Source organism: Filicampus tigris, chromosome 3, assembly GCF_054856515.1.
Source record: "Filicampus tigris isolate MCC_2025a chromosome 3, RoL_Ftig_1.0, whole genome shotgun sequence".
NCBI lineage: Eukaryota > Metazoa > Chordata > Actinopteri > Syngnathiformes > Syngnathidae > Filicampus > Filicampus tigris.
The window spans coordinates 11,420,771-11,432,826 of NC_141219.1; the positions used below are offsets into that span (position 1 = coordinate 11,420,771).

Consider the following 12,056-nt stretch of genomic DNA (forward strand, 5'->3'; position numbering starts at 1 on the left):
TGAGGCAAATACAATATTAAGCAAGTTTACTGTATCAACCGAGTGCAAAACGGTGTTCTCTAGACCATACAGAATCTGTATTATTTAAATACTATTGATCTCCTTCATGAAATGAAATCGGGTTGGGCAATTGATTTAGCAAAAAAGGGCCACATGAGAAACTAGAGTGTTTGCCGAGAGCCAAGTCTGTAAATGTGTTTAGACAAAGCATAGGCCTACAGTCTTGTTTCATTAATTTGCTATGTCTGTAGGTACAGTGCTGTTATAATTAGGAAATACACATTAAAAATAATAAAAGTGGTAATTCAAATGACATATACTTTGAATATTTACAACTTTTTTTGCACCAACCATTTTTTTCTTTCTGCACCAACCGCCAACAAGTTGAATAATTTTTGGGGGGGAATTGAATTGTGGGTAATGTCCTTGCGTAAAGGTTTGCAAGCTATGCTAAAGGGGGCTTAAAGGTTGCATCCAGGCACCTTTCCTTAGCATTTGTAGAATTCAAACGATCCTATCCTCCAAGTACTTCCGGGTCATCTCGCTCGGATTGGAGAGGGCAGAAATGTTTTAGGCAGAAACGAGAATTCGAAGAGGCCTGCCTTAGTATGGAGCCAGTGCAGAGCGTAGTGACGTTTCGACAAAGTATGTCCATTATTACTTTATCGTTACTAGACTAAGACACCAATCATCAAATCTTTGTATCAGGAATAACTCGTCTTGGTTCATGAAATCTCTTGAGCTGTCTTAGCTTAGCTAGCGGGGAGAAGCCAATTTGGCTATATCGAGGAAATCAAATGAAAGTGTTGTGATTGTCGTGAAAAAATGTGTGCACAACCAACAGCGCAGTACGTGGAGGAACTTTTTAAAACAAAAGAGAAGGAGCGACAACGTCAACAATTACTGGACGCTGTTTTAAGGCCTCAAGTTGCATTCCACGGAGCAGGTTTGCACATTTCTCTCGCTCACTTGTTTAGTAACCAACTGCTTTGCATTCTTAAAAATATTATTGTTTTTTATCTGAATCTGAATACGGTGGCATACCTCCATGATTATGTGGATAGGAGGTTGTCGCCAGCAATTGTAAAGTTTTGCTCTTAAAGTTGAAGGTTGTGCTGGAGGATATTCTGGATCTGAAACGGAAAGACTGAATCTTGTACTGTAATCACTTCATCACTGCCAACCATTTTAGAGCATTTGGATATTTTCAAGAGCCACACCATGTTGTTTTCAAGAAGATATGTCCACAGAATCTACCAAATGAAAGAATAGATTCTCAGCCTTTCATCAGGAAAATTAGATTCTGCCATTTTCCGTTTTTTTTAAGTACAGCAGTAGACAAAAAAATTGGTTGGACAAAATGCAGCTTTGCAGTGGACTCACAAATTGCGCTGACCTCATATCGTCTAAAATGGAGCATCGATGACATCGACTGGTAGTTGTGCATCAGTTATTGGCTGGATTTAAGGCAGTTTTCCAGATGAGTTTTGAAAGTATGATATGTGAGGGATTCTCTTATTGTATGCAGTTTTGTTCCAGATATTACAGCCCCGGATTGAAAGGACCGACTGTGCGAAAGTGGTACGTCTAAAGGGGACCTCACAGTCACCTCTAGTCGTAGTTCTGCCAGTAGTAGGCTTCAACTTGATATATTCAGTTCATGTTTGTGATGTAAGTCCATGCACTGTCTTGTAAAGACATTGGCATATTTAAAATCTCTAAAATGTGCAAAACCTAATAGATTATAAGTTTCCAATATGTAACAATGATGATATGAGAGAGGTTTTCTGGCAAATATTTTGAACGCCCTTTGATATAATGATTCGATCTGTTTTAGTGTGACATCACTAGCAAGAGTCCAGCATGTAAAACAGTAATCAGATGATCAATTTTTATTTACATTTTCCAGACTCGTTGGATGAGTGTGGAAATTGGGTGCCCGGGCTCAGTGCAGTCATGTCTTGAGGTGGCCGAGCCCTGTTATACTGGAAAAAAAAACACACACACACAAAAAACCCAACATAATTATCGGTTGCCTGCACATGATAAAAATGTGGTATCTTGGTGTAATTGGTAACAAATGTAAACTCCCAGACCATGATCACACATGTATCTGTAAGACATTTATCAGAAATATCACGCCAAAATTCACAATATTAGACTTAACTGAGCAAAGCTTGACCTTCCTAAAGCCTGTGTTTTTGTCTTCTCATGTTTTTGTCTTCTCATGTCCTGCAGACGTCAGCGACGATCTTCATTGTGAGCAGCAGGACCCACAGCACCCCTACATAAAAGAGGAAGAGGAGCCAGACCCACCTCATGTGAAAGGAGAGGCGCTGGATCCCACTTTCATTAAAGAGGAAGAGCAGGAAGCTGATATTACCTACTTTCCATTGACTGTCATTGTGAAGAGTGAAGATGAGGATGATGAGGAAGACAAAGGTGATGGAGAGCACTGTGGAGGATCCCAATCAAGCAGCTTCTTAGCACCACTATCAGACAGTGATGACTTAACCTCACGCGCTCCTGACACTGATAATGATGACAATGATGATGATGAACATTCTAAACGTGATATGACATGTCACACTGACACTGAACGTGTGAAATGTTCCCAGTGTGACAAAACCTTTTACAATAAGTCAACATTGAAAAGACACACAAGGACACACACTGGAGAAAAACCTTTTGCCTGCTCAATTTGTGGGAAAGGATTCTCCATAAGGACCAACTTAACAAGGCACTTTAGAAGACATGACGGAGAAAAACCTTTTGCCTGCTTAGTTTGCGATAAAAGATTCTCTATAAACGAAGATTTGAAAATACACACAAGAACACACACCGGGGTGAAACCTTTTGCTTGCTCAGTTTGTGGTCAAAAATTCTCTAGAAGTACAATTTTAACAACACACAAAAGAACACACACTGGGGAAAAACCTTTTGCATGCTCGGTATGTGGTGTTCGATTCACTCAAAAGACTAATTTAACAAGACACACAAGAACACACACTGGCGAGAAACCTTTTGCTTGTTCCGTTTGTGGGAAAACATTTAACCGAAAGACAAATTTAGCAACGCACACAAAAACACATGCTGGAGAGAAACAATTCAGTTGTGATGTGTGTGAGAAAAGATTTCATGTCAAGCGTGATGTTAAGAGACACAAATGTGCTGGAGAGAAGAGCAGCCATCCTTGAAGCTGCTGAAAAAAATTGGAAGAAAAAAAGAAAGAATCTTTGTTGCTTTCAGTCAAGTATTCCCCATACAGGCATTATTATATTGTGCACGATATAGTTGACTGTCAAATCAGTCAAATTTTGAAAATGTTTTGATAGCATGTCCAGTGATCTTTTTTTTTTTTATTATTATGAGTACATACACTAGACAAGTATTTGAAGAACTAATCTAATGTTTGTGCCATAAAAGAAGAAGTGTCTATCAGGCTGCATATCAGAAGCTCAATGCAGTCCCGTGAACTTGAATTTGACAATGATTCATCTTACCAAATTCAATCTAAAGACAAGATCCGTGGCAAGTGTAGGTGTGAAAGGGAAAGGGGGGAGTGAGTAGGAGGAGCTATTTATATTGTTGGGTTTTTTTTTAATTAATTTTGGCATCAAGTTGAATGCAAAAGGAGCACTGTGTGTAAATATTCTTAAATATTAGTATCTAAAGTGTCATATATGTGGAAACGTATCCAGGAAAATTGATCTTTAACTGGTGGATAAAAAGAGGTGATATCCTTGCAGGAATGATAAAAGATTGCCCTACTTTCTCGTTTGGATTGTCAGTGTTTCAGTTTGTTGTGTCATTTTCATGGACACAATTTACTAAGGTACTCTGATATCGTGTATGCGTACGCAATAACTGCATTAAGCTTTTTGGTCTCGTCATACTTTGAGAGGTAAGTTTCCTACTCTTTTCTCCTCTAAAGATGCATTACGATTACAGATTTTGAATGCATTCTGTATGCTGCATATTCTGTCTTTAGTCAAAGATGTCAAACAGTTCCAGTAAAAAAAACAAAACAAAAAAAACAGCATTTGCATTATTCCATTTCCCCGCCCAATTGAAATCAGTAAAGGAATTAATAGTGAATTGGATTGATAAAAGAATCAAAATTGCTAAATTCTTATCAATTCCCATCGTAGGTCACGTCAAACAAAAGGACAGCAACGACACACATATGAGGAACGCATGCACGACCTACTACCACAACTGAAGGGGAACAATAAACAACAGTAACAAACAGGTTGTTACTGTCTCATTGTATTCCCCATTGAATTGGTTTTCCTGTAAGTGCTCCTACGCCATCTACTGGTGGATGCTAGCACCAGCAATTGATAAACCATTTGAATTAAATATTACTCCATGTACACTAAAGTCACCAGGTGTCATCCTTTCCACGTTTGCCTCACTTTTCCACAACCCGGCTGTGCAAAATATCTGGCTTGTTGGCTTGAATATCAACTTATTACAGTTGAAATTGAAGTGAAACCACTTTGTCAGTGACTTATTGTTGGAAAAATAACATTTGTTCAATGTATTTTCAATAACTGTTTGCTCTCTGGAAGATTTTACTTATATTGCACCTTTCAAAACATGAAGTTAGCAATGAAGTTTTGCAAACACAAAATTGAGGCCTGTATGACCACTAGTATTGATCAGGCATGCGTTTCACATCATGCAGGCGTAACAGATTGTGTATTTTTTTTTTTTTTTGTAATGTGTGTGCATTGTAATTGCTCTCTCCCTTTTTTTAAATTAAATGCTTTATTGAACAAACTGCATATAAAACAGCAGTAAATACCACAGAAGTCATATAAAAATAGTGCAAATTCAGAACAAACAAACAAAAATGCCAGGATACAACACATTATTAAAAAATGAATAAGTAAATGCAAAAATAAAAATATGGTGCGAGTGAAAGTTTAGTCGGACTCGCCGACGGACGGCCGTTTAAAAGTAGAGGCAGACCGGCCTACAGATGAGTACTATTTTTTTCTCCCCGGGAAAAATGACGGATGACGGACGACGGAAGGGCAACCACGCTGCTGATGCCGGACGCTCAATTTTTTGTAAAATGTCCAGCTGTGTTGATAACGTCCTCTCGAAAATTCTCCTGGTTAGATTCGGGCACCCCCATCAGGTTTAGGTTCCATCCTCTTGTGTAAGCTTCAAAGTCATGCATTCTTTTCTGCACCCACTTTATTGGATCGGCGCATACCCTCTCTACCTTGCCATTCAGGTCAAAGATGTTGCCATCATCGGCGTCGATTCTTTTACTTATCCATCTCATCAGGCTTATTTAACAAATTAATGAAGTTAGTACTATGCATTTGGGTTGATAAATTAATTGACTTACAGTTACAGAGAGGTCCCTATTCATCCCCAAAATTAAATTAATTTAACCAAATAAGCGGTAGATAGATAGATAGATAGATAGATGGATGGATGGATGGATGGATGGATGGATGGATGGATGGATGAATGGATGGATAGATAGATAGATAGATAGATAGATAGATAGATAGATAGATAGATAGATAGATAGATAGATAGATAGATAGATAGATAGATAGATAGATAGATAGATCGATAGATAGATAGACAGACAGGTGGATAGGGAGCGCCATTAATTTTGTCCAAGTGGAGTTGCCCTACTTCCTCCAGTGCTGCAGTACTTCCCCGTACATTTTGTTAATCAACTACGCTTGCTTCGCTTAACAGAAAGTCATTGTTTTATTAGTGAACACACTGAGGCACACCAAACGCAATTATTCCATCATCACTTTACAGGACTTTAAACCTCGTGAATGAAAACTTCGTGCCCGGATGAACTCATCCCAGTGCACAGTGAAGCTTCTCCAGCTAGCTTAGCTTAGCTTGCAAGACGCGAACAAAGAAACGCGTTCATTCACATCACGAAGCAGAGAGCAAGTGTAAAGTGGGTGTTCGGTGTTGTGATTATCGTGTGAAAATGTGTGCAAAACGTATGAAAGAAGAAGAGTACGCGGAGGAAAATTCTGGAACAAAAGAGGAGCCCGATCATTGTCAACGTCAACTACCGGACGCTGTTTGCAATCAGCCTCGAGTTGTGTTACACAGAGCAGGTGTGTTTACATCTTATCACTAATTTGGCAACTACTTTCGATAAAAAGCAATACGCTAATTCGGGGACCAGCCGGTTAAGGCAGTCAACCTCATCAGGTTCAATTGGTCAAATCAGGGCTACAGCCGTCCTGTTTGGCGTTTGCATGTTCTCCCTGAGCCTGTGTGGGCTTTCTCCAGGTACCCTGGTAGTTTCCTCCCACTTTCCAAAAACATGACAGACAGACTTGACTGAGCTTGACTTAAGCAAACTATGTTTGTGTCATCTTGTGTCATGCAGACATCAGTGAAGAATTTCTTCATCCTGGGCAGCAGGGGCCAAATTTTCCTCATGTGAAAGAAGAGGAGCAGGATGAGGATATCACCATGTTTCCATTGATGGTTGTCACTGTGAAGAGTGAAGAAGGTGATGGAGACCCTTGTGGAGGATCTCATTCAGACGGCCTTTTAGCTCCACTATCAGATAGTGATGACATAACGTCACACTCCTCTTCCGATGATGATGTTGATGATTATTCTAGAAGTGATATGACTTGCCACACTAACCACACATGTGTCCAGTGTTCACAGTGTGACAAAACATTTTACAGAAAGTCATTGTTGAAAGCACACACAAGAACACACACTAGAGAACAACCTTTTGCCTGCTCAGTTTGTGGGAAAAGATTCTCTATAAAAGGAAATTTAACAAAACACATAATAACACACACTGGAGAGAAACCATTTGCTTGTTTAGTTTGTGGCCAAAGATTTACTCAGAAAGGAGGTTTGACAAGACACACAAGAGCACACACTGGGGAAAAACCGTTTGCCTGCTCAGTTTGTGGTCAAAGATTCTCTGCACAGGGAACTTTAATAACACACAAAAGAACACATACCGGAGACAAACCTTTTGTCTGCTCAGTATGTGGTAAAAGATTTTCCTCAAATACACATTTAACAAGGCACACAAGAGCACACACTGGAGACAAACCATTGGCCTGCTCAGTTTGTAGTAAAAGATTCTCTAGAAAGGAACATTTAATAGAACACACAAGGACACACACTGGAGATAAACCATTTTCCTGCTCAGTTTGTGGTCAACGATTTACTCAGAAGGGAGATTTAACTAGGCACACAAGGACACACACTGGGGAAACACCTTTTGCCTGCTCAATTTGTGGCAAAAGATTCACTCGAAAGGGATATTTAAAAGAGCATGCAAAAATACACGCTCGCGAGAAACCATTCAGCTGCAGTAATAAAAGATTTAATGTCAAGTATGACTCTAACATATGTGTTGGTGAGAAGACGAATAAACTGAAGAAAAACTGAGGATGCGTCTGTAATCATTGACTTAATCCATATACTCGAATCATCACATGAGTAATGTGGTCTGAGTTGCAAATTTTTAAAGAAAATGGCCTAGGTTTTGACACCATTTTCCGTTTGCGGGTCTTTTGGCACAGACCAGTATTCCTGGAGAGAAATACTATCATCGTGTGAAGTTTGGTCTCATATTACTGTACAGTTTTTTTTTCAATCAATTTTTGGAAAAACTGTACAGACTTGGCCTTTAATTTCGGGGAAAACTGTAGAGTAATATGATATCAGTCCAAACTTAACATGATGATTGTATTCGTTTCCAGGAACAAGATTCCCCTGGAATTCGTTTTTTATTAATTTGAGGAATTTTTTTTATGCCAGTTCAAATGTGAGGGAAATGATGAATGGCGTACTGTATTTTGTGCCGAACTCCAAGTGTATTCATACTCGCAACATGATATGATGCTGCACAAACTTAGTTAAAACAGCAGGAAAATCCATGAAATGTATTGAAGCGCCTGAAGCTCTAGCATGCAGCTCCACATGGCGGAAGCAGCTCTACCAACTGCGGTCAAGGCGTCACACTGTCGTTTTTCAGTAGTCAAAGTATTAGCTCCTTTCCTGAAAATTTGAGTGCGTGCGTATTCTAAACCTGACGGTAAATGCTTTCCCGCATGTCATAACTGTAAAATAGGATTCATCGAATTCAAATGTTTTTTTTTTAAATCCAATTAAGTAGAAAATAATTCCAGTGGATTCTTGTTCCTGGAGAGGAATACTATCATGTGAAGTTTGTACTGATAGTACTTTACAGTTTCTCCAAATATTAAAGGCAATGTCTGCACAAAATATGGACAGTGTTGATGGTGGACAAGAATTTCCTGGAAGCTAAATGGAAGCCCATCCGCATGTCTCAGAAAACTCCTCCCATGTCCGTTTTTGCCTTGGCGACTGCCTAAGCTGAGGTCCGGTTGGCCGGCCGATACCCAGGTCAGCTGCCCCAGGTGTCCCACAGGGCTTAAAAGGCCCAATAGGACTCGTCTTCAGCTTGACGCCATCCCTCATTGTAGGTATCCACCAACGGGTCTGGGGATTGCCTCCACACCAGATACTGATCACCTTACGACCCCATGTCTGGTAGGCCACCTCGACAATGGAGGCGCTGAACATGGCTCACTTGGACTTAGTGTCCCCTGCGCCCCCCTTGGCCCCTCCCACAGGTCAGGCCACCAGGCGCTCGCCATCCAGCCCCACCTCCGGACCCGGCTCCAGATGGAGGCCCCGGTGACTTGTGTCCAGGAATACAAATCTAGGTCCGATAGCTCACGGAGAAGGGACTTTGGTGTATTTTATTTTGTTGTTGTTATTATTATTCAAAATAATCAATAACGTATATCTTATCCTAAACTTTGCCAAAACATGAAGAAATAATAATAAGCAATAAATGATTCACTGCATGAAACTAAACTGAGCCGAGCCTGACTTTACTAAACTGTGTGTGTTTGTTTTCTTGTATCCTGCAGAGGTCAAAAATGAAAAATATCTTTTTTCTGAGCAGCAGGAGCAAGACCACTGGAACACTAAAGAGGAGGAGCCAGATTTACCCCACTTTAAAGAGGAAGGGGAGTCTTTCTACATTAAAAAAGAAGAGAAGGAGGATGAAATCACCAAGTTCCCATTCACTCATGTCACTGTGCAGAATGAAGGAGGTGATACAGTCCGCTGTGGAGGATCCCAAACAGACGGCCTCATACCGCCACTATCAGATATTGACGACATAACGTCACAGTCTTCTAATGATGATGATGACAATGATGAACAATCTACAGGTGATAGGACATGTCACACTGACAAATGTTTTAAATCTTCCCACTGTGTCAAGACATTTTACAACAAGTCGTCATTGAAAGCACATACAAAAACACACACTGGAGAAAAACCTTTTACCTGCGCGGTTTGTGGTAAAAGATTCTCTCGAAAAGCAAATTTAACAAGGCACACAAAAATACATGATGCCGATAAACCATTTGCTTGCTCAGTCTGTGGTGAAAGATTCACTTTTAGGGTACGTTTAATAAGACATGGAAGAACACACACTGGAGACAAAACTTTTGTTTGCTCAATTTGTGGTAAAATATTTGCTGAAAAGTCAAATTTAATGACACACAAACGAACGCACGATGGTGAAAAGCCATTTGCCTGCTCAGTTTGTGCTGAAAGATTTTCTCGAAGGACAAATTTAGCAAGGCACACAAAACTACATGATGGAGATAGACCATTTGCTTGCTCGGTGTGTGGTAAAAGATTCTCTCGAAACACAAATTTAGTAAGGCACACAAAAGTACATGATGTAGATGAACCATTTGTTTGCTCAGTTTGTGGGAAACGATTCACTTTTAGAGTACATTTACTAAAACACACAAGAAAACACGCTGAAGAAAATATTTTTACCTGCTCAGTTTGTGGGAAAATATTCACTCAAAAGTCAAATTTAACAACACACCAACGAACGCACACTGGTGAGAAACCTTTTGTTTGCTCAGTTTGTGGAAAAAGATTTGCCCACAAGTCAAATTTAACAACACACCAACGAATGCACACTGGAGAAAAGCCTTTTGCCTGCTCAGTTTGTGCTGAAAGATTTTCTCGAAAGACACATTTAGAAAGGCACTCAAAACTACACCATGGTATTCAACCATTTACTTGCTCCGTTTGTGATAAAAGATTCACTTTTAGGGTACATTTAATGAGACACACAAGAACACATGCTGGCGAAAAAAAATGTTGCTGCTCAGTTTGTGGGAAAACATTCGCACATGACGCAAGTTTAAGAATACACGCAAGAACCCACACTGGTGAGAAACCTTTTGCTTGCTCGGTTTGTGGCAAAATATTCGCTCAAAAGTCAAATTTAACAACACACCAACAAACACACACTGGGGAAAAACATTTTGCTTGCTCAGTTTGTGCTGAAAGATTCTCTCGAAAGACAAATTTAGTAAGGCACTCAAAACTACATGATGGCGATAAACAATTTTCTTGCTCAGTTTGTGGTCGAAGATTCACTCGGAAGGAAGAATTAACAAGACACACAAGAACGCACAATGATGAGAAACCAATTGTCTGCGCAGTTTGTGGTAAAAGATTCATTGCGAGGCAAGATTTAATAATACACACACGAATACACACTGGGCAGAAACCTTTTGTTTGCTTAGTTTGTGGTAAAAAATTCACTTTTAGGGTATGTTTAATAAGACACACAAGGACACACACTGGAGTACATTTTTTTGCTTGCTCAGTTTGTGGTAAAAGATTCACTCAAAAGTCACACTTAACAATGCACACAAGCGTGCATGCTGTTGAGAAACCATTCAGTTGCACTGTGTGTTGCAAAGGATACTCAAGTAAGGGGTACCTTAAGAAACACAAGTGCACTGGGGAGAACAGCAGTCGTCACAGTCAGTGACGGTGTAGAATCAACTGAAGAAAGCGAGGTTGTGATTGCAATCAAAATTGACTCATTGCTTACTGCCTAATCACTCTACAGTGGAACCTCACATTAAAAATGAACCTTCGTAGAAGCTAAATCTCCCAACCTCTTATCGTTCCTTCGCCTTTGTAGGAAAAGGTCACGGAGTCAAGGAGAGATTCTTTCATGTGAGCTTGATTCCACTTTTTCTAACTTACATCACTGTGTGTATTGCTTACGTCAGTCTCCAGCTTGCCGACTGACCCTGCAAAATAAAAGCTTTATAATAAAATGAAAAATGTGCGCTTCGTTATGTATTTTTGTGATACCATATTCTGTTTTTGCCATGGATTGTACATCTCCCACTGCTGATTGTGTTTGGAGGGAGGCGTTAACTGAATAAATATCAATGGATAAAAGTTTCTATCTTGTGTTTTCCTCCTCACCTTTTTCTCTCACTTGAAATTGTATACCTCACACTATTTCATTAGCCTCATCACACATGGGTTCTGCGTTTGGTGTCACGCTATAAAACTGATATCACGTTTGATTAAGAAATAAGGTAAAACTGATGTAGCAAAGCTCAATGGACGACTTTGTCGTTAACCTGTCAGTAAAATGAAATTATACATTCCACATGATTGAGGCACTCTTGAAACAGCGCCAGCACTATTTCATCCATTTGAAATTCATGTTTGCTTGTTTACATTTTAAAAAATGTTGATGCCTGAGAGAAACATGACACGAGAAACAACTTGATATATTGTATATTTGAGGGGGCAAGCAAGACATTAACACAGTAAGTATTGGAGTGGAGGAGAGAAGCATGAGATAATACAAATATGTGAACTACAATATATTTAGGAGGATTTAGTTTTGGGGAGGCAAAACATTTATTTGAGGGGGCTGGGCCCCCTCTTGCACCTGCCTAGACCGGGCCCCGAATTCGATTTTTTTTTTAATGCTGATTGCTAATTCCAAAACTGCAGTCAATTTTTTTTCTAGCACATCAAGTTTTTTTCTCGACAGCTTACCACATAAGTAAAATTGATTAGTTGTAGAAGTGATTAGCTGTAGTAAGACTTACCTTATTATGATTGGACACATCCACAGTTACGTGGCGTACTTGTTTGCAGTCACAGTGACAGTGAGAGACAGTGCAGTGAGATGT

At 39.7% G+C, this 12,056-nt stretch overlaps 2 protein-coding genes and 1 pseudogene across 5 annotated transcripts; all 3 read left to right on the plus strand.

Moving 5' to 3' along the window:
• Positions 1 to 495: 495 nt before the first annotated feature.
• Positions 496 to 4,365, plus strand: LOC147149894 (uncharacterized). 3 transcript variants are annotated; one of them, XR_015086041.1, is made up of 4 exons: positions 496 to 645; positions 845 to 946; positions 2,239 to 3,904; positions 4,152 to 4,365. XR_015086041.1 is itself a non-coding variant. In XM_086024893.1 (3 exons), the coding sequence occupies exons 1-3, from the start codon at positions 609 to 611 to the stop codon at positions 3,195 to 3,197; spliced, it is 1,098 nt and encodes a 365-aa protein (XP_085881019.1). In that variant the 5' UTR covers positions 496 to 608; the 3' UTR covers positions 3,198 to 4,365. The 3 variants fall into 3 exon arrangements, 2 of the variants coding, with proteins under 2 accessions (XP_085881019.1, XP_085881020.1); XM_086024893.1 differs by having other exon boundaries at positions 2,239 to 4,365; XM_086024894.1 differs by lacking the exon at positions 845 to 946 and having other exon boundaries at positions 2,239 to 4,365.
• Positions 4,366 to 5,683: 1,318 nt separating this feature from the next.
• LOC147149895 (uncharacterized) lies at positions 5,684 to 7,407 on the plus strand (annotated as a pseudogene). The gene is made up of 2 exons (XR_015086042.1): positions 5,684 to 6,113; positions 6,392 to 7,407. The product of XR_015086042.1 is annotated as an uncharacterized LOC147149895 (transcript).
• An 872-nt stretch (positions 7,408 to 8,279) lies between these two features.
• LOC147149896 (uncharacterized) lies at positions 8,280 to 10,882 on the plus strand. The gene is made up of 6 exons (XM_086025532.1): positions 8,280 to 8,347; positions 8,487 to 8,553; positions 8,637 to 8,700; positions 8,940 to 9,411; positions 9,496 to 10,046; positions 10,716 to 10,882. Exons 1-6 carry the CDS (start codon positions 8,280 to 8,282, stop codon positions 10,880 to 10,882), a joined length of 1,389 nt encoding a protein of 462 aa, XP_085881658.1.
• Positions 10,883 to 12,056: the final 1,174 nt, after the last annotated feature.